The sequence below is a fragment of the Chrysemys picta genome, chromosome 2 (genome assembly GCF_011386835.1).
Source record: "Chrysemys picta bellii isolate R12L10 chromosome 2, ASM1138683v2, whole genome shotgun sequence".
Lineage (NCBI taxonomy): Eukaryota > Metazoa > Chordata > Testudines > Emydidae > Chrysemys > Chrysemys picta.
Genome location: NC_088792.1, coordinates 175,415,124 through 175,438,359, shown reverse-complemented (window position 1 = coordinate 175,438,359; position 23,236 = coordinate 175,415,124). Strand labels below are relative to the sequence as shown.

The window sequence follows — 23,236 nt, the reverse complement described above, 5'->3', positions numbered from 1 at the left end:
CCTTCTCTCCCCCCCCCGAGTTTTCAGTCTGTAGGATGAACCCATTTAAGACTATCAAATGATCATCTAAGTGTATGATCTTGTACTTATCAAACACAAAACATTAAGACTAAGGTTGTGTAGTTGTATTGGAGTCCTAAATATCACTAACTTCTGTTAAGAATTCTAAACCCAAATTCAGTATCTGATTTTTCTAAGGCTGTTTGAATGCTTGTGGATATTTCTGACTTCTCTTTTGCTGTCTTTTCTGTTTTGCTTTCCTGTGGCTTCAGTGCAGAGTAGAAGAGGTGAGGTATTTAAACTTTGATGGTGCTTTATATTAACTTGGGGGCTTTTACTATGCATCTACACTAACTGGTCTCTAGTAAAATTCTAATTCATCGCTGTATGTGGGAGTCAGTGTAATAGCATGAAAGCACTGGTAAGATTTAGGGCCGTCAAGCGATTAAACAAATTAATTGCACGAACAATAATAGAATACCATTTAAATATTTGTGTATGTTTTCTATATTTTCAAATATTGATTTCAATTACAACACAATACAAAGTGTACAGTGCTCACTTTATATTTTTTACAAACATTTGCACTGTAAAAAACAAATGAAATAGTATTTTTCAATTCACCTAATACAAGTACTGTCATGCAATTCCTCTATCATGAAAGTTTGAACTTACAAATGTAGAATTGTTTATTTTTGAATGCAGTTATTTTTTCTACACAATGTAAAACTTTAGAGCCTCCAAGTCCACTCAGTCATACTTCTTGTTCAGAGTCACTCAGACAAGTTTGTTTACGTTTGCGGGAGATACGTTGCTGCTCGCTTCTTGTTGACAATGTCACCTGAAAGTGAGAACAGATATTCACATGGCAGTGTTGTAGCCAGTGTCGCAAGATATTTACGTGCCAAATGCGCTAAAGATTCATATGTCCCTATGAGAAGCTGGCAGTATTATCTTCCGTAAATGTAAACAAATGTGATTGGCTGAACAAGTAGGACTGAGTGGACTTGTAGGCTCTGAAGTTTTTACATTTTTGTTTTTGAATGCAGTTATGTAACAAAAAAAATCTACATTTGTAAGGGTACGTCCAGACTACCCGCCGGATTGGCGGGTAGCGATCGATCTCTCGGGTATCGATATATCGCATCTCATCTAGACGTGATATATCGATCCCCGAACGCGCTCCCGTCGACTACGGAACTCCACCAGGGCAAGCGGCGATAGGGGAGTCTATGGGGGAGCCACGGCCGTTGATCCCCCACCATGAAGACGGGAGGTAAGTCGAAATAAGATACATTGACGTCAGTTACGCTATTCCTGTAGCTGAAGTTGCGTATCTTACATCGACCCCCACCCCCAGTGTAGACCAGGCCTTAGTTGCACTTTCACGATGCAAGTACCGTCATGCAATCTCTTTATGAGGTGAATTGAAAAATACTATTTTTACAGTGAAATATTTGTAATAAAAATAATGTACAGTGAGCACTGTACGTGTATTCTGTTCAATATAGTTGAAAATATAGAAAAACATCCAAAAATATTTAATACATTTCAATTGGTATTCTATTGTTTAACAGTACGATTAAAACTGCAATTAATCATGATTAATTTTTTAATCGCAATTAATTTTTTTGAGGTAATCACGTGAGTTAACTGCAATTAATCAACAGCTCTAGTAAGATTATAACAGAAGTTTGGGTGTTACAGGTAAACAACGTATTGCAACATTTAACATATATAGATCCTCCTTTAGTTTTAGTATTTTTGTGACTCTTGTTTTGGTAGTCTAGTTTAAAGTGCACAGCATTTTATTCCCCTCATAATATTGCATGGATGAAGGCTGCAATTGTGAGGAAACTTTTAGTGAGAAGAACAAAAATCATGCATATGAAACAAGGTCATGTATCTCATTTTAAACAGTTCGTTCACTTTTAGTACAAATAACTACATGTGCCATAATATCTCTTGCATGTAGAATTTTGCGCACAGTTAGTCAAATCTGTGAAACTTTAGAAATGTTTATTATGGTGTGGAACTACTCATGACCAGGACAGGGAGAAAGGTAGGTGAGTACTGCAGCAGCATCCAGGAGAATACCACAGTGTGCACCTACTGTATGAAATTAGTTATGCAAGCTGATGGAAGTAATAGTGGCTATGGATCTGTGGCCTTAGATAATGTGGCATGAGAAGTGTAAGAGTAACCATTAGAAAACTGACAGTTATATGACTCGTGAGGGACACTGGTCTGCTGGATTAGGCATGGATGTTATTGAGACCTAGTTTATAATCTTTAGGCTGACACTGAGTTGCTGTGATTGTGGGCAGACTACTTAAACTTCCTGTGCCTGTTTCCCTATCAATAAAATGGGAATAGTATTTTCTTACCTGATAAAGGTCTGAGGACTGGCTGTTTGCACACTGCATCATAATTGTGAAATGCTATAAAACTATTGGGTCCCTTCCTGTATCCTACCTATTTCTTTCCACAGGTCTTTTGGTGGGGAGGTAATGGTATAAAAGACACTAGAAGGAATAAGGAGATTTGTAGAGGGAATGTGTATCAGAATTATGAAAAGGTGCATAAATTAGCACCAGAGGATTTTAGAGTAAAATGGAGAGATTGATAGGGGTCTAAACAGCAAGGCATAAAATACTCTCCCTGGAGCCATGGGTTCAAATTTAGGCATGGATTTATATTTTGGATTGTATTAATTCTTCTACTCTGTTTTTGTTTGCACAAAAAGCATCCCTAGAGCAAAGGACAGTTGTAGGCCTGCCATAATCAGTTTTTTGTAAACTACCAGGATTAAACATCAAATGATTTTGTAGCATTGTAAGGCTTGAATGATTCCTAGAGTAATGGGATTTAAAATCATCATGGCTAATATCTCTTTTGCCCTGCTGAATTCTGATATAGTTACCTCAAACCATTAAAGGAATACTTGATTCCAGCTGTCAGCTGGTAAAGCATTACTCTCTAGAGGTTGATATGATGCTAGAAGATAAGTTTGCATATTGAAGGTGTTTAGTTAACGGAAGGTAAGTGTAGGGTTTTTGGCATGGCTTCTAAAGGAACTGATAGAGCGTGTAATCCTTTTAGCTGGGTACAGATTAATGTTTTGAATGCAAAGCATCTTTCATTTAGGGTGTATTTTAGCATTTTTAGTTTGTTTTTTACAAACAACTAAATATAGTCAGTCCTGTGAGGTGTGTGTCAAAGAACATGAAGATTTATGCCCTGAAGTTAAATAATAGATTTTAAATACTATGCTATTAGCATGTTCAAAACAATCAAGTAAGTTTCTCTTTCATCCCCAATCTGTCTCCTGCATGGCAGTGTGCTGGAAAGCCAAATGGCAATTTCCATTCTATTCAGGAAACACATGAGAATATTTTAAAGAAAAATGTGTCCTTTTAATCTGATGTACTATTTGCAGCAGTTTAGGTAATCTTGTCTCCTTTTCTCCTTCAGATAAAGCTTCACCCAGGCGGTTGCCACGCAAAAGGGTACAGAAGAGATCAGTGGGATCTGATGAGTAAATGTTAATTAATACAACAATTCAGCCTTTACTAATCCTCCCCCTTTTTTTCCCCTGGATTGCAGTAGTGCACAGAATCCATATCAACACGAGGAAAATACTACTTACTATTTGGACTGATCAATTTATCTGACTGGTGATAACATTGCTGAAAACGTACTTCTCATCCCTTTTTTAAGATAACAAAATTGCTTTGGGGGCAGGGAGAATGAGAGTTAACCATTAAGATGTGTGTGTGTGTGTATAAACAGTTGATCTTAACAATCATTGTGCTACCTGAAATGTGCCTTTAGAGTCCTATGTAATGCTGGCTTGTCATCTGAAACCTTTCTGAAATGTTCTCTCCCCCCTGTTCCCCCAGAAATCCAAATGTGTAGTTGCCTAATCTAGTCTGATTGTATCCTGTTTATATAAGAGTCTTCATGCCTTTTTATTATGTAGTATCCTAAAGCTATGAACTTCATTCTTTGCTATACACATAGCTACTTTTGTTAGGATTTTTTGTATGTTCCTACTTCAGTGATGATGCACTGATTATCTGGACTTTTTAAAAATGTAATTAGTATTCTAAAGGCACAAGCAGGTGTAACTGCTTTTAGCAGTACAGAATTTTTTTGCTGCTGTTTGATATAATGCGCACACTGAGACCTAAGAATCCAAATGTATTTGTATAAATGTTAGAGGGATTTTTACAGCAGCAAAATTTGTGAAGCATGGAATGGTATGTAATCTATATAAAATTCTTTTTACAAAACCCCCCGTTATATCTGTTTAAATTGTTAGTTTATTTAACTGGTGCCAACCGTTCTGGTATTTTGGACCATAGAGAGCTTTGGAATGCTTGCTTAAGTAATTAATAGGCCCCAATTAGTGTTCAGTGACTTCCCCACCCTTACAAAAACTAGAAGAATCACAGGTAGCAAAATGCATTGAGTTTCATAAGTTATATTGGATGCAAAAGATAACTCTTATGAAGTTGTATGTTACGCAGAGACTCTAGTTAATGTACAGTAAAGAGACTAATTTTAATTTCAAATATAACCTGCAGGTGTACAAAGCTATGAGTTTTTAAATGACAGTAAAAAAGAAATTAACTTTGACCCTTTCTTTTGTGAAGTTTTGATCTTAGTGAAGTACTTAAATTTTGTTGTAAAATACTTATAGCTTTTTAAAGTAGCTGAGTCATAGTGAAATGACAGCTATTGGAAATACCTAATTCTTACTCAGACTTTAAATTAGATGGTGCTTCATGCAAGTTTTGTTTAACTTGTTTCTTCAGATTGATAATTCCAGTATATTCCCATTATTAAATACATGCTAGTTTAACATACATTTAAAAGATACAATGCAAGCTATCCACCCTCAAATAGGATTTGTGTTGTAGAAGAGACTAGTTTCATGATTACTATGAACTTAAGTACAGATCTGTCACTAAAAATGTATAGGAGAATAAGTTTTGGCATAGGCAACTGGATTTCAGTCCTGCATTCTCTGACAGTAAAAGGAAGGAACATAGGGTCATAGTTTTGTATACAGATATTTAGATATCTAAAGATATAGATAGGTGGTTCTGAAAATCCAGAGTCATTAGGTGCCTAAATACCTTTTTTTAAAAGTCCCTTAGTCATCATTTTGAAGTTTGCTCAGTTTGGGAAAGGCAGTGATTGGGACGTGTAGTTTAGTTTTATAGTTTTCCTAGTGCTTATTTCTTGATCTGCCTTTGTTCTGCAGGGACTGAGCATCTGAGCCAATGACAGATGAACAATACCTGCAAATCACTTCACCACACTCGGTGTGAAACAGGGTCTAAGGTCTGAAACTCCCTGTACTGGCGCTACTATACTATAAACTTCCCTGTAAATGAAGTGTGAAGTATTTTGACTCTTGTCTTGGTGTGGAAAGTAACTTTAGAAACATCTACTTCCTGTTTTTAAAAGTGCTTGACTTACAAACTTAACATATAACTAGCCAGTAAAGAACATTTAATTACCACATTGCAGGATCTAAAAGATTATTAAAAATCTTGTACAGGCTGATCATAGTAAATGAAATACACTTAATCAGTTGAATGCTACCTTCAACACAACAACTTTGTACATCAGCTAATGCAAGCAACAAGCCACTTCAACTAAATGGAGGATGGTTTATCAGGTTATATTCATACTTCTCCTGATTCAGCAAAGCAATTAAGTCATCAGGGGAGAAACTGACTGAACCCTTTGCATTTTAATCTCAGGATTATGCCTGGTATTTAAATTTACAGTTGCCCATCATCACATGCTGGAAAGATTCTTAGTGAATTCAACATCTCTCCTAGAGTCAATTTGAAGTCTGGAAATAAAGTGTTCTTCATTCACATTCCCAAGGAAAATAAAGGTAATGAGGACAATTCTGGATGTGAGTAGTTGCGTTGGAGACAGTCGTCACACAGGAGGCAAACCATCTGCACTGTACCAAAGGCAAAGGACCAGAACACAGTTACTGTGCTGGGGGTTCCATACGATAGCAATTTGGAATATCCAACTTCATTCTTTCACCTTAGTGTAAATGAGAAAGTGGCCCTTATTCTTAAGACTTCTGAAACAGTTACATACATAGTACAGCTTGAGATTTAATAGGTACAGCTCTTAAATTACACAGAACTCCGATGGAAGTATCATATTTGACCGTTATTTCTAAACAATACACTCACCTAAGTTGAACTGAACTCTTTATCTTTCCTAGCAGTGGACCAATTTAATGTAAAATAGAACTAAGAATAATTACCACTGGAACAACTTTCAAAAATAAGTTGTATAAATAGATTGATTTTACTAACTTAATGGTATAACAAAGTTTTTTTTAAGGAGAGCCAATTGTTTAATACCTCCATTACAGCAGGTAATCAAGGTCACACTTAATGAGCACCCAGCCTGTTGGGAAGGGAGGAAGAAGGTGGCTGTATGTGGCACAGAAGGAACTAGAGCCAATCTTCAAATTTCAAAGCTTGCATGGGTGTTGCAGTAGAGGCTGGCTATGATGTAAGAGGAAAACTTTGGGGTGGGGGGTTACAGTAAGCTAATATTACTTAGTGAATTGAGCTGTAGTAATCACACTTGCTTAATTAATTTTTTTAAAGCACTGGTTCCACCACTAGCATGAAATGCTTATAGTGCCACTGTTGACCGAGGGGTTGCTTACTACAATTTAGTGATATCTAACAGCTTCTTAGGGAGAATCTTCCTACTTTTGGCTCTCCATTAAGTACTTTGCATGTATGAAATAGCATAGTTCCAATTTTTTGTTCCCCTTTAATATACTATAGTTAAAATTTAGCAATACTGCAGTTCTGTGTGAAATGGCTGAGCCTATAGCAATAATAATTGATCCATGTGCTGAGAGGAGATGCTAAAATCAATCTAGTACACTAAGGTCTTAGTTGTATGCCATACTGGGCTACCTTACCATCTCCAATTGTACACTTACGAGTTAAGTATTAAAGCTTTTTAGGATTACCATATTACTTTAAAGGGGTGTAGGTAGCCTACTTTATGCACATATTGGGCATTTCATCAGGTCACTAACTTTTAGCCTAAAAAGGGAAAGCTTTAATCACTTTCCCAAAGGAGAACTTGCATTAAAATCAGTTTTATGTTAGTGCTCATAATAGCATGCTGACTATTAATTTGAGTATGTGTCTTAAACAGTTCAGATTATCAATGCTCCTTTTTCCTTCATCCTACTAGCAAATGCTCTATCACTGAAATTTCAGCCTGGCAGAAACAAATAAGCACAAAAGTAAATCTGAATGAACTGCTTTCCAGGCAAATCTGATACAGGAGGCAGTGACTAAAGCCAGACTTGCAAATAGAATTTTGTATGAAGAACCATGGCCAAGTAGCATAAACCAAGAAATTAGATGGAGAAGGTTCTAGTGATAGGCCTGTTGTAGATTTAGTATGACTGGGAGACATTTAACATGACTGTACAGATCTGTGAAAAGGGAATAATACTTCAGTCTTTATGCACTGTTTATAAAGGACTCTTGAAATCCTTGCTGGTGCTCAAGACCCATTACTTACACTGAAGAGCACTGAATTTATGGCAGCTAGGGGAAAAGGTCAAATACGAGTCCCAATCTCTGTGAGGGAGTTAATGTTAAGTTCCTTTAAAGATGAAAAATGCTAAATTCATAGAAGTAGCTCATGTAATACTTGTCAAGATTTTCAGTATTGTGCTGCAAGACTTGGCCCTACCCTGATTTGAAGAGGTGGTGATTGCTGTATAGAAGACTTATGCCCTTCCACTTGATCAGTGCTCATACTGGATAGAGTGCAGCAGCCTTACAGGGCCATAAGAATCTGGATTTTTTTATATACACCATACTATTGTTTTGCTAAATATATGAACAGAGAACCACAAGGAAGTTTCACCATAATAAAGTAGGTTCAGAAGCTGACTTCACTCTCTCCATTCTGTTTGCAGTACACTAACCTTCTTAATCACTTTTCCATGTAAGCAATTTAGTTACCACAGCAATGTTATGATTCTGAATGGGAGGGAACATGCTCTTTACAGATATAGTTTACAGACCCACTTTGAGAACCCTTTTGAAACTGAAGGGACAGACTGTTCTGGACAATTGAGGTTCAGCTCATTGAAGTTATACCACAACTGAAATACAAATTGAATTTTTACTTTTCTTACCTGCAAATTCTTAAACAGTTTAAGGGAAAGCAAAATCACTCTTGAAACTACGTCTCTAGGGATTTTTTTTTGTAAAACAAACTTGAAATTCTTAGCTTTTTGTAGTTTGGTTTGTTAAATAAAGTACTGGTATAGCATTAAAAAGCTTGATTGGTATTCTGTGATTATTTTTGCTGATAAGTGACTGCAAATAATTTAACTGCACACGTATTTAAGCAGACTTAAAGCACCTTGTACTTTAAAAGCTAATTCTGTATTGAACTGTTGTACACAAACCAGCAGCCTGAGCTCATCTGTAAAAAGAATAAAGTACTCGATTGGGAGCGAGGGGGAGGGTCTTCTACTGCAATGCGGCTTCCGCCCTGGCCCATATGCAGCTTGCCTGTGTGCAGCAATGGTCCCCCTGCCCCTCGCGGCACAGTGGCGTGGACACGTTAGCCTGGCTGGGACAAGGACCACGGTGGCTCTCCCGATAAACCTGCGCAAGCGCATTGCACACGTTCTGGATGAGACATTCGAGGAGATTACCGAGGCCAATTACCGCGATGTGATAAACCACATCAATGCACTATTCCGCATCTAGGCATGCATGCCTAACCCTCCTCTCCCAAAGAGCCCGCACCGAAAAAATTCCTTCCCGGAAAAAAAAAAAAACGCTTACCGGGAACCTGCTCTTCTGTTTGTCCTTCACCAAGTACCGCCGCTGCGACTGGCTACCTTCCTCCTGGTTCGAGAAGAGCTGGCTGCATGGCTCCAGGGATTCCGGGGTGTCTCCATCCGGCCCACCACCATCACTCCCGTTTTCCTCCTCCTCCTCTTCCTACCCCCCACTCCTTGGCTCTGAAGTGTCCAGGGTGGTGCTCGGAGTGGAGGTTGGGTTAACCCCAAGTATCGCATCCCAGCTCCTTGTAGAATCAGCAGGTCGCGGGGGGAGCACTCGAGCAGCCGTTTGCGTTGTGGGCTTTGCGGTAGGCACTCCGCAGCTCCTTCACTTTAATCCTTCACTGCAGGGCGTCCCGGTCATGGCCCCTTTCCATCATGTCCTTTGATGCCTTCCCAAAGGTATCGTAATTCCTACGGCTGGAGCGCAGCTGGGACTGGACAGCTTCCTCCCCCCAAACACTGATGAGGTCCAACAACTCGCCATTGCTCCATGCTGGGGCTTGCTTGGTGCGTGGAGGCATGGTCAGCTGGAAAGATTCGCTGATAGCACTCCACGCCACACCGGGCTGAGCAAACAGGAAGGGGATTTTTAAAATTCCCGGGGAATGTAAAGGGTGGGTCACATGGTTGGTTACCTGAGGCCAGGACAGTAGAGTTTGAACTGATGACCAGAGTGGCTAGAACAGGCATTGTGGGATATTGCCGAATAATTCTGGAGGCCATTCACAGCGCATTGGGCGGCCACACTGGCGCCGCAGCACTGCAGCGGCAGCGCAATACTCACTATTCCTCTCGGGGAGGTGGAGTACATGCAGCGCTGCAACCACGGAGATACAGTGCTGCAAATGCCTTGCCAGTGTGGACGGGGAGTGAGTTACAGCACTGGGGGCGGCTTTACAGCGCTATAACTCGCAAGTGTAGCCAAGGCCTTAGATACTTCTCATCTGCAGATCTAAATGGCTTTACAATGGTGACCAGTATCATTATGCCCATTTTTAATCGATGGAGAGACCGAGGCCCAGGAAAGTAAAGCAACTTACCCAAGGTCACCCAGTGTCAGAACTAGGAGGAACAGAACTCAGCTCTCCAATTCCCATCCAGGGCCTTGTCCAATAGATTATCATCCTATTCAGTTCAACTGAGCTGATTCCTTGAACTTTCTGCAGGTAAATTCCATATTGCACTTTTGCTGGGACACTGGAATAGATCTGATCCCCTGTATACAGACAGGGAGCCTTGGAAGAATCAAAACTGGCACTTGCTTCAAATTAGGCAGCAGCAGAGGGAAGTGTGATTAATCTGAGCAAGATTGTTGTCAAGCTTAAAATGAACAACAGTATTGCCAGTGTTAGGCCTAAAACTTCCGGAAGCTTTATAAAATGAGCTTTGCAAAATTAAGCTATAACTTGTGGTCAAAAGACGCCTACAACCAGACAATATTTTATGCTGACTCCTATATGGTAAAATAGGTCATGCCCCCGGGTACGGTTTATTGAAACCACCTTTGAAATTTGTGGTTAAGAGACACTGCAGCCAAAGAACTGATTCCTATGTGGGTTTGATGGGCTAGGCCTTTAGGCATAGGTCTTCAAGATAACCTTACCCACAATCAAGTTAATAGCCCATTTAAAGGTAAGTTACCTAGAAAACGAAGAAAAACCACAGTCGAGACAGTGGGCTATATATATATAAGCTATCTCCTTAAGCATAGCTTATAAAATTAAAACAATAATTGGCTACAAGAAAATAAGTAAGCATGAATTATACAGCCAAAGCGACAACACTAAATTTGGCCTAACCTGATTGGTTGACCTGCTTCAAAACACGGCGGGCAAATAAGATTAAATGTGTAGAACCTCAGGGTGTGGGTGGGTCTAAGAAGTTATTCTCTTTGATCGGTCTAACCCGTACCCCCTGAACCAAGGAAACCTGAACTGCACTGACTGTCTGCACCTGGCCAATACAAAAAGCGGTTGACTAGAAGGTAACATTCTCGGTAGAGTAAGGTTTTAAAAAGAAAAAGTCTGGTTGCATGCAGAATAAGGTAACGGAGAAAAGAAGTCTGGGTAGCTTGAGCTGTTTTGATCTCAAGTTGTACTGACACTATAATATTAAAAAATAATAGTGTTGGGATAATTTGATCTCAAATTATATTAGTGCTGCAGTATTAAAAATAGTAGTAAAAGTTTAATACTAGTGTTAAGTTGTTTAAAAATAATAAGTTGTTAATCAATTTATAGTATCTTTGTTTGTACTTATGATTATTAAGGGCAGGAATAAAACTTGTAAAAACTGCCAATGTTAAAAACATGCTTTTATAGTAATAAGTAGCTAATGCATAACATTACCTGTACTTGTGCTTGTTTGCAATACAATTTGTCATTTATATTAATCCTTATTCAATGCTGGTCTTTAATTTTTCTTTTCCTATTCTTTCTGTGTTGCATTTATAGCCATAAGTCATTAAAAGCCTATCTTAAGAAATAATGAGTAGTTTTAATTTCTTTATACGGACACCACTTAACCTCATTACATCTGTGTTGGATGGTGGGAAGTAGCAATCACCCAGAGCCCCATTTGGGCCCTGATGTGTGTCCCCTTCTTCCTATATCTCCGCAGGAAGAAAGGGAAGGAAATAAAACTTAGGAGAGAGAAAGGGGACCCTGCCCAGATTCCTTTGGGAGCATTGTGTCCCCTTCTCCTGTAAATCCTCTGAGTTTATTTCCCCCTGCTCCCTCCACTGCTCTCAGCGATCTGGTCTACAGGCTCAGCCTAAGCATGCCCAAGAGCAGATCAGCTGGCTCCAGGCATCCCCTCTGCCTCCTACAGTCCCGTCTCTCCCTCAGTGAGAGTGATAGGTCCATCCCATCACACCTAGGGTGACCAGATGTCCCGATTTTATAGGGACAGTCCCGATTTTTGGGTGTCTCTCTTATATAGGCTCCTATTACTCCCTACCCCCGTCCCAATTTCTCACATTTGCTGTCTGGTCACCCTAATCCCACCTCTCCAGTTTTTCTCTGCACATGTGAAAAAGGTGAAACGCCAACAGAGTTTGAATCTCACGCTTCACAGAGGTTGTGTCTTTCATGACAGAAGATCAGGACTAAACTTTTGCTGACCTCCTGTAAAGGGGAAAACTAACCACCAATGCCACCTACTGGTCAGGCTGGGGTAAGGTTGCCAATTTTGGTTGGACATATTCCTGGAGGGTTCATGACATGACATAATATAATCTTTAATTCCAGGAGACTCCAGGTTGATCATGGAGGGTTGGCAACCCTAGCAGGGGTGCAGCAGGTGGTTTCCCCTTTTCAGTTATAGTCTTGTTCTTCAGCTCCCCAAAGGGCTTCAGGGCTTTTTCCTTAGCGTTGTGGAAATAACACAGCCTTCTGCCTGTCAACACAGCTACTTAGGCTATGTCTACACTACAGTTTATGTCGGCATAAGTGACTAAGGCTATGTCTATACTGCACTTTTGTCGGTAAAACCTTTGTCTGTCAGGGGTATGAAACCCCCCACCCCACCCCTGACCGACAAAAGTTTTACTGACAAAAAGCGCCGGCATGGTCAGTGCTTTGTTGGTGGGAAAGGCTCTCCCACTGACAAAGCCACCGCCACTCATTGGGGGAGGTTTTATTTTGCTGGCAGGAGAGCTCTCTCCTCCTGAGGAGGCGGAGGCAGTGGAGGACGGAAGGGCTTCCTACCCTGCTGAGGAGTGTGCAGGCCCAAGGAACAGAGGGTAGCACGGGAGTCTTTAAGGCTTTGGAGCCATGCATCAGTAAGCTCAGAGAAGAGCCCTGCTCCCTTAAATGGGGGATCCTGCAGAGTAGTCTGCATGACCCTAATGCCCATGGGCCGTATCCAGATCTGGCCCCTCAGGGCTTTGGATCCGGCCCGTGGGATTTGCCCCCTGTGGTGCCACAGGCCCCGCGCTGCTTTCAGAAGCCATCAGGGCACCATGTCTCTGGGGCCGGGGGGTTGCTCCAGGCACTGCCTCCCGAAGCTCCCATTGGCCGGGAACGGGGAACTGCGTTCAGGGGAGGTACCTGGAGGCATGGTAAGGGCAGCGTGCAGAGTCCTGTGCCACGCCGCCCCTCCCCTGAGCTGCGCGGGGACGTGATGAGCGGCGCAGCGTGGGGCAAGGACAGGCAGGGAGTGTGCCTGCGGGTAAGCGGTGCTGGGCCGGGCCCCGAACCCCTCCTGCACCCCCCATCCCTGCCCTGAGCCCCCTGCCTGCTCCCCCGTCCTGGCAGGCAGGCTCGGGGGCCGGGCAGAGGGGGCCGGGCTGCGCGCTTGCGGCCAGGCCGGCAGAGGTAGCCGGGGTGGATCGCAGAGGGGCCGGGCTGCTCCCAGGGCTGGACTCAAGACCGAGGGTGCCGGGCCAGAGCCCACGAACAGTGCCGGGGAGCTGAGCTCGCAGCCGGGCCCCCTGCCTGCACCTTGTCCCGCAACCCCCTGCTCTGAGCCCCATGCCTGCACCCTGTACCCCTCCTGCACCCCAACTCCCTGTTCTGAGCCCCCTGCCGCACCTCTCCTGCACCCCAATCCCCCGCTCTGAGCCCCCTCCTGCACTCCGCACCCCTCCTGCACCCCAACCCCCTTCCCTGAGCCCCCTCATACAACCCCACACCCCTCGTCTGCCCTAATCCCTTGCCCTGAGCCCCTTCGTGCACACAGCACTCCCTCCCAGACCCCGCACTTTATGATGTTCGCCTTTAAAAAAAAAAAAAAAAAATCCCTGGGTGCACACCCTAATGAAATGTGCTACGCACACCTATGGTCTGCATCTCCTGGGACAGCCCAAGGACCGTAGCCAGGAGCTAAGCCTCATGACCATTGCGAAGGCGACCACCCTGGCCGCCAAGTCTGTAGCATCCCAGACCATCTGGAGAGCACCTGTCGCTACCACTCTGCGTTCCTCCACCAAGGCGGCAAACTCCTGAACTCGGTCCTGTGGAAGGCCTCCTTGAACTTGCTGATGGAGTCCCACAGGTTGAAGTTGTACCTGCCTAGCAGGGCCTGATGGTTAGACATCTGAAGTTGCAGGCTGGCCATCAAATACATTTTTTTGCCAAGCAAGTCCAGCCTCTTGTTGTCTTTATTTTTCAATGTGCCACTCGTCTGGCCCTGCCTGGCCCTCTCATTGACAGCGGACATGACCAGGGACCCCGCTGGAGGGTGAGCATACAGGTACCCAAACCCCATTGCTGGGATATAGTACTACTTTTCCACCTTCTTGGAGGTAGGCGGGATGGAAGAGGGGGTCTGGGTGGACGGGCAGTGCATCCCGGGCCAGGGCGGAGAAGACTGACATTAAAGAAGTCGGACTCCTCTGTTAGCTCCTTGACCTCCAAGTTCAGATTGGCAGCCACCCTTTTGAGGAGGGCCTGGTGCTCGTTTGCGAGGAGGCCGCCACTGCTTCATCTAGAGACGACAATGATGACTGCCCTGCAGGGGGAGGGGCGGCTTCCCCTTGCTTGTCTGGGGACAGCTCCTTGGGTGTCAGAGCCTGCTATTGGATTCAGCACTGTGCTCCAATTCCAGTGCCAGCGGTGCTGGAGGTGGCTTGTCCCATGCGGCCAGAGAGGAATGGTGGGAGTATGGGACCGGCATAACAGGTGCGCCCCACGTGTTCCAGTACTGCCACTGAGCAGGAGCCACGCCGGTCTCACGGATCAGTGGTGATTCACCTTTCCTCGGTGAGGAGCTCAGCTGAACTGTCCTTCGGACTCGGACCACTGCCTTTCCAGTGACCAGGGCGGAATCATAGAAATCTGAGTGTGCCGACTGACCCTCATCAGTGACCGGTAAGGAGAGGACCGGTGCCTGCCCAAAGAACAGTACCAAGGAGTTGGAGACCAGTGCCGCGACCGGGAATGATCCTGCACAGGGGGGGGCAGGGGGGGTCGACACTGGGAGATTGCCTAGGCGATGGTGACCTGCTCCGTGGTGATCTCTGGTAGAAGGTCCAACGGGTATGTGGGTGTGGGGATCGGCGTCACAACTCAGGTGTCCCGTGCCTCATAGGTGGAGATCGTGGTGTGAGGGGCCTGGGTCTTCTAGCTGGGGACCGAGGCTGCAGTGCTGGGGTTCGAGGCTGCAGCGATGGGGACCGACACCTGCAGTCTGGGGACCAGGGACATTCCACTGTTTTAGAGAGTGGTCCCATAACTGGCTTGCCCTTGGATGCTGGGGCCTTAGCCGGGTCCGTTGTTTGGCTTGGTATCTGCGGTGCTGGCCAGCCTACTTGTTCTTTGGCCACTGGGGCCGCTTCGGGCATTGAAGGCCCTATGGGAAGTCAGGGTCCCCTGCCGCTCCCAGGAGTCAGATCCCTCGCTGGACTAGGAGGGCTAACCATAGCAGTACTCTCATGTAGCTCCGGGATGGGCATGTGGCCTGACACAGGTCCTTTGCCTGAAGCCCCCTTCCCCTCTGGTTCTGGCGGGCCTGTTGACTTCTTAGGCACCAGGGAGGGGGAACGGCGCCAGGTGGGTTCTGGTGCCGGTGATGCGCTGCATGCTGATGCAGAGGAGCTGGGTGTGGAGTCTGATCGAGAGGGCTCTGAGGCAGGATGAAGCGCAGCCTCCATGAGGAGGGTCCCCAAGCAGATATCCCTCTCCTGAGTTCGAGGGAGAAAGGTTTTGCAGATCCTGCATTTGTCCTTTCTATGGGACTCCCCCAAACACTGTAAACAGCTCTAGTGGGGGTCACTAATGGGCATCGGCCTGCTGCACAATGAGCACGGCTTAAAGCCTGGGGACGGGGCATGTCCTGCTCTGAGGCGAAGTCCCAGCTGGGACTCTAACTACTAAACTACACTAACACTTAATGGTCTAAGTACTATAAATACAAAGGAGACAGAAAAATGGGTTGTAAGAACCGCGAACATTCTTGCGATGCAAGACAAGGCGCTCCGACCAACCGTCACTGGCGGTAAGAAGGAACTGAGAGGGTGTAGGGCCGGCGGTGCTTAATATACTGATGCATGAGCGTAGCACTCCAGGGGGCGCCACAGCCACCCTACGGATACAGCCAAGGCAAAAATCTCCTATAACTGCACATCGGCGCACACTCACCTAGACTGGAATTGACATGAGCAAGCCCTTGAGGAGGAAGAAGCAGCAGCTAAAGTACAAGACCACTCATCATGCTGTCTAGATATTATGGAGATGAGTGCCATAGAAATAATATAGATTAGAGATATAAAAGTGTCTGTAAATGTCCTAAGAACTCAAGCAATAACAGAAATGTCCTTTGTTCTCCCTAGACTCATTTATATATATTTCAAAATTAATAAAAACTTCCCTGGCTCTTATCAATATTCAATTACTACAATATACATAGAAGAAGAAAGGTGCTAAGTGAATGCCCTGGGCTCATTAACCAGTGATTATCTCCATCACCTTAGGTAGCTTGGAAATACCTGTCAATGTTTCACTTGTGCAGGGTGCAGGTGTCTCTTTCTGTGGAGCTGACATTTTGCTGACACTTCATCAGACAGGATTCACCTGCTGAAAAGCAAAGTGAGGAACAGGAAATGCATTTGCCAGTTAGACAGCACAGGAAAGGCACCGTCTTTTTAGTCTCTAAGGTGCCACAAGTACTCCTGTTCTTTTTGAGGATACAGACTAACACGGCTGCTACCCTGAAACCGTCTTTCTAGCAGATGCTTTAGAGGAAATCCCTTTCCATTTCCATTTCTGGTTTTACTGTTTACCCCAGCTGGGAAGTTTCTTTTCTAATGCATTTCTAGTTTCCTAACTTACCTCCTCAGGCTTGTCCCAGTGGCAGCTGCCCATTTTATTGACATTGCCTTGTGTTTAAGGCATGTGTGTTTGGCAATAAATACATACATACAATTAAGGGCCAAAAATTCTGCCATCAGTTACACTGGTGTCAATGCAGACAGCCCCATTGACTTCAGTGGAGTTACTCTGGTTTTACACCAGCATTAGCAAGGTAGAATCTGACCCTAAAGGCTCAATCCTGCAAGGGACTAAGCTCCCTCCACTCTCCTGGAGGGCACTTCACAGGATTGGCCCTGTAGTAGTTGACTCTTTTTTGTAGTTCAATGTAGTGTTTAAAATCTCTTTTCTACTACCCAGCAGTTTTCCTTTAAAGTGACAATATGGAAGTGCCTCCCCTCCTTATTACCCTTTTGTCAGTTCTGCAAAATCCTATTCAGACTCTGGTGTCTGGGAGATGCATTGTGCTAGCAATAAAATAGGCTGCTAACAAGGAAGTGTTAGCAAATCACGTAACATCCCACTGCTGCAATAGTTCATTGAAGTACTGCCACAAGGAGCCTTTCTAAGCAAAACGGAAGTGGCAGCAAGGGAATAGCTGCCATCTCTTTTAATTAGAAGTATGTTGGTTAAAGTGAGAACCTTTATCACCAGGCAATGACTTTTGCCAGGCAGAAGCTGACATGCGGCTGAAAAAAAAAAAAAAGCACTATAATGATACCAAGAGAGTCTGGAGTACATTGAAAGACAAGCACTACCCTGGGTACCATCACCAGATCCACAAGTGATGACATAATCCAATAGCCAAAACAGGGTAGGCATTCAGTGCCAAAACCTACCACCCCGTCCTCTAGTCACCACACTGATCAGTTTCAAAAGGCATTCCTTCCTCTCTCCTGGGACCCAGGAAGGGCACTCTGGGATTTGAACACTGGTGGGCCCAGGTCTGGGACACAGCCTCATGGGATATGTCTACACTGCGATAACAGAACTGCAGCAGCAAGCCTCAGAGCCTGGGCCAACTCACTTGCACTCAAAGGGCTAAAAATGGCAGTGTAGATATTCAGGCTTGGGCTGGAGCCCAGGCTCTGAGACCCTCCCCCCCCTCACTGAGTTTCAGAGCCTGGGCTCAAGCCCAAATCTCTACACTGCTATTTTTAGCCTCGTAGCACAAGCCCCACTGGCCTGAGTCACTTGCTGCGGGCTCCGAGACTTGCTGCTGTGGGGTTTTATTGCAACGTAGACATACCCAGTGGCAGTTTCAGTCCTGACTGGTGCTCGTTCTACAAGATTTGAGGGATAACGTCCTAGAGCCCGGAGTCTGAATTCTTGGGATATAGAGCTGGCTCTGACACAGACTTGCTGTGTGACTGTGGGCAACTCAGCATGCCTTCGTTTCCTCTTCTGTGAAATGAGGATGATACTACCTTGCAGGAGTGTTGGGATGCTTTGTTCCATAAAGCCCTGTGAGGTCATCAGAGGCAACGATGCTGCAGATGTGCAAAGTATTATTATTATTATTTCTATTATTCCTATTACCATAGAGCCTCAGAGGCCCAGTTATGAACCAGGACCCCAGTGCATTCTCTAATGACTTTCTTCCACTGAATATTATGTGAGTAAGGGGAAAGAGAAGGAGACTGTAGCTCTGAAACCCAGACAGGATGGAGCACACTTGGGGTTTGTTCACATTAGGGATTTTTGCACTGGTGTTGCTATACCAATGTACTACTGCAATCTCCCCAGTGTAGATGTGTAGTACTGGTCTAAAGTGGGGGCACCTGTGTGATGAATAAGTGTAGCAACACCAGGGCAAAGTTCTCTCAAGTACATGGCACACAGCAATATTTTAGAACAGGAAGTGAAGAATGCATTTTCCAATTCAAACGGCAAGTGGGGTAGATAAAGTTATTGCTTAGTATTATTTGTTATTTCTACAGCTGTAATGTCTAGGAGCTTCATTGAGGTAGGTGCTGTACAAACAGAACGAACGGACAATTCCTGCCCCAAAGAGCTGACATTCTAAGCAAATTAAAGAAATTGCAATTCTGAAGGACAAGGAAGGGATTCAAAATCCAGAAGGCATTCAACCCAAACTCCACTACTTATATAGTGAGACATTGTATAGTTGTTAGTGGAGCTGGAGACACTAAAGGGACACAGTTAAAAAATAATTTACAGAAAAAAATTCTTGATATACTTGCATTACCTTAGGTCTGAAGAACTTTAGAAACACTGTGCTTTCCTCCATCTATGCTTGTTGATTGTTGCTTTCCTCTCAGCATGGATAAGGAAAATAGTCATTAATTTCACATGTATTTGTTTACAGTCAGTTTCTAATCCCTTTCACTAGGTTCCCATGCCATAGTCCTCTAGCACAATGTTTGGGTTGCAAACACTGCATGAAAATGTTTGCTGTTGAATAAAAATAATCCACTCACTATTAGAACCAAAAAAACCCAAAACAAAACAAAAAAAACACTACCCCAAAACATTTCTTTAGGTTGTAGGTTTTTAAAGAGCCTGGGTGTTTTTGTTATAACACTGAAATTTGAGGCCACCTTTGAGCTGACGGCAGCCCTTTCTGCATATGCAGATTCTCTACACTTGAGCTAGTAAGAGGAAAGGTAAGCAGACAGCTATGGATATATGTCCAGATTAGGACAGAAGATAGTTTTTTAAGTGTGTTAACTAGCCCAGTCTAACACGTGTTCTGTAACTTGAGGCAAGTTGACGCTAACATGTGCTACAGTACAACTTACCTTGTCTACACCAGAGTTATACGACATGTATGTTAGAACGTGGTAATTAACACATTCTAAACACACACCCCCATACTTTTTATCCTACTCTACACATACCAGTCCTATAAAGGCATGTTCACCTAAAGGAATAGCAGTGAGTATGTTTAAATTGGAAGCTCTTTATGACTATCTTTTTATTCTCTATTTGTACAGCGCTTAGCACAGTGGGTTCCTGGGTCTATGGCTGGCATGGCGCTCCTAGGTTCTACCACAATACAACTAACATCCAATAATAATAAAGGTGTATTAATCAACGGAAAGGCTTTTGCATAGTTCAGACCTGATTCTCTGAGGTGCTGAGCACCTCCTGCAAGGTACTTAATGCTTTCACTTTAATTGACTTCAGAGAGGCTTGAGAGCACTCAAGCTGCTCTCATGATTGGGCCCTTCGCAAGGGCTTCATGAATACGCCTGATGAATTCTGTTTACCTGAACCTTCCTGAGCCTGTTGTTCTGCCCATCCCTAGACTCAGAAGAGAGGCTATAAATGCTAAACATACTTGAATAGTTCTCTGTGTACATGCTGCTGACAGAAGTGTTTTGCCGCTTGCTTACCTCTACTGCTCAGATTATGTATCATAATAAGACTGTCTCTCATGGTTCAGTCTGGCATGCTAGACTAGCCAGGACACATCTTTATCAGCGACTTGGCCATGTTCCATATTCTGTCATGGGTTGTATGCACAAGAGAATAACTGCCTGAAAACTAGCCCCGGGCAAATTATTTTGCACTTACCACATTAATCTTCAGTCATAAAATTATGGAAACGATCAGGCCTTTCATATTGAAAGGGAAAATTCTCCTTTTCAATCTGTATTGTTTATCTCTTATCTACTGGGTTGCCCAATTAATACAGTAACTCCTCATTTAACGTTGTAGTTATGTTCCTGAAAAATGCGACTTTAAGCGAATCCAATTTCCCCATAAGAATTAATGTAAATGAGGGGGTTAGGTTCCAGGGAATTTTTTAGACCAGACAAAAGACTATATTATGTATGTGTGTGTGTGTGTGTGTGTGTGTGTGTGTGTGTGTGTGTGTGTGTGTGTGTGTGTGTATATATATATATCTCATCACTGTATACCAATATTAAATTGTTTGTTTAAAACTTATACACACACACACACACACACACACACACACACAGTATAAGTTTTAAACAAACAATTTAATACTGCTACACAGTGATGATGATTGTGAGGCTTGGTTGAGGTGGAGGAGTCAGAGGGTGGGATATTTCCCAGGGCATGCCTTACTGCTAAATGATGAACTAGCAATTGGCTGAGCCCTCAAGGATTAACTCTCATACTCTACAAGGCAGCAGGAATGGAGGGAGGGGAGACAGCATCGCAGACAGAGACAGAGACACACACCTGTGTGTGTGAGAGAGAGATGTGCATTTCCCCTTTAAGTACACTGCCTCGTTAATTAGATCAGCTTGCTGAGACCGCAGCTGCTGCCAGCAAGCTCCCTCCATCCTGAGCCCTGTCGTGTGTGCCCCCTGTTCTATGGAAGATGGGGTAAGCGGGGTGCAGGAGCAGGGGGAGGGGGACACCCTGACATTACCCCCCCCCTTCCTCCCCTCCCCCCTGCACAGCAAACAGGAGACTCAGGGAGCAGCTCCAAGGCAGAGGGCAGGAGCAGCACATGGCAGTGCGGGGAGGGACAGCTGCAATTGCTAGCCTGCTGGGCAGCTGCTGCACAGAGAACTTAGGGGGAGTTGATAGGGGGGCTGCCAGTCTACCCTGGTTCCAAGCCCCCACCAGCTAGCTGCAACGGGCTGCTCTTCCTGCAAGCAGTGGACAAAGCAGGCAGCTGCCAAACAACGTTAGAAGAGAGCATTACACAACTTTAAACGAGCATGTTCCCTAATTGATCAGCCACGTAACAACGAAACCACGTTAACCGGGACGACTAAGTGAGGAGTTACTGTATTTGTAAACTGCTTTACCGTTCTCTGATGATAGGCACTAGAGAAGTTCAAAAGTGGTTATTATCCACAGTGTAGATCTCTCCATGGCATATTCTCCACTCCTGCATATAGAACATCCCTTTGGGTCAATGGCAGTGCTCTGAGCAGAACAAGTGAAAAACATGGAGTGAGGCTAAGCAGACTGCCTTGGGGATTGGAGGGGGGGAGTTTTCTCTTCAGTTTTTACTGTTGGGAAGATCACTGTAAGAATTTCCATTGCTCAACTTTTTGAGCTAGTTGTGGAGATGTAGCACACATTGCCCTGGTCCACACCACTAAATTACTTCAATATAAGTACGAATTATTCACACCCTTAAGTGACGTAGTCATGCCTAAGCACCGGTACAGGCAGCGCTATGTCAGCGGGAGAAGCTCTCCTGTCAACATAGCTACTGCCTCTTGCGGAGGTGGATTAGCTAAGCCTATGGGAGAAGTTCTCTCCCATTGGCATAGAGCGTCTTCATTAAAGCGCTACTGTGGTGCAGTTATGCTGATGCAGTGTTTTAAGTGTAGACCTGCCCATTGTTACAGCTACATTATCAATAGCTAGAAAGTGCCTGTTTTGCCAGCAGGATTCCCTTTCTCCAGGGGATACTAGAAGTGTTATGATTTATGTGGGTTTCAAGGGTTCTCTGCACTCTGAAAAATCCTACTACTGCAGGGATTTATGATTTGATTGTGATAGAAAAATTCCTTCTTTTCTGGAGTGGCTCCGGCTTGTAGGGTCTCTGGAAGGAGCCATGGTACATTAGCTTTATTTCTAATGTTCCCCACACACATCTTGGATCACCCAGGGTCTTTTATAAAATCATAAATACTTTCTAATACACAATACAAGCAGTAACATTTCACAAACTCTTGAAATTTGAAACAGAACACATGGAGGGGATTGAATACAGGGGAAAGTGGGAAAAGGAAATAAATGTGAAGCCTCCATGATGCTACTCAACTAAACCTTGGGGGCAAAAAAAGGTGTAAAGATTTTTGTTGTTTGCTTTTTAATTGGGCCAGGTGATCTGAGTGGATTCCAAAGGGGGCAAGCTCTGCCCCCTAGGGCCTACCATAGGAATAGCACAACTGATAATCAATTGACAGGTTTGTCTGCACTGAAAATTTAACCTGGCTTCAACAGAGTTTTCCCCTTAACACACACTGTGTTCACACATCAACACGCCTCCAGTCGTGCTGCACAGTGAGGCGGCCACCATGTCCTGAGCTATCAGACAGACCCTAGTTAGCAATAAGCAGGATAAGCTACACCAAGGTTAACTTCAGTGAAAACTGGGTGGCCACTACCAGTCACAACAATCAATAGATGATGGTCCCTCAGTCCCTTCCCACAAGCTCCTGAGCACCCAATCCTGTGTACTAACTTGCCATCTAACTATGCTCTGATTCCTCACTGCAAAGGATCAACCAAAGTGGACAGCACTGCAAGGAAAATATAAAAGGGCTCAAGGTGAGCTACCAGAAGACCATTTCCAGGTCTGGTACTGCCCTGATGAGCTACCCATTGCATGATGCTCTGTTCTCAGTAGCATCCTGAGCATGGAGCTCCATTTCAGTTGAGAATCATCTGTAGAAGTGGGAAGGGTGTGTGTTGGAATTTGGATGTCTGCAAGGATAAGGAACTCTCTCCCTCTGGACAGCCAGCCCCCTAGGAAGGGAGAGGACCTTGGCCCCAAATTGCAATATTTCTTAGTTGATCCAGACCAGGAAGAACACAGGAGGGTGGAGGAGAAGAAGAACCATAAAGAAGAACCAAGGGAGGACACAGCCATAGTGATCCACAAGGCCCTGCATAAAAATGGAGCAGTATCCTT

At 44.1% G+C, this 23,236-nt stretch overlaps 1 protein-coding gene across 3 annotated transcripts in view; it reads left to right on the top strand.

The window, feature by feature from the left end:
• The window catches only part of SSR1 (signal sequence receptor subunit 1), a 29,893-nt gene extending 21,522 nt beyond the window's left edge, over positions 1 to 8,371 (top strand). Inside the window, exons 8-9 of one of the 3 annotated variants that reach the window (XM_008165358.4) lie at positions 3,475 to 3,538; positions 5,273 to 8,371. In XM_008165358.4, coding sequence (XP_008163580.1) covers positions 3,475 to 3,538; positions 5,273 to 5,279 — 71 coding nt within the window. In that variant the 3' untranslated portion in view covers positions 5,280 to 8,371. Of the gene's footprint in view, positions 1 to 272; positions 379 to 3,474; positions 4,296 to 5,272 lie in introns of those variants that run through there. The other 2 variants (XM_005305969.5, XM_065584933.1) reach the window with 2 other exon arrangements.
• The last annotated feature ends 14,865 nt before the right edge of the window (positions 8,372 to 23,236 follow it).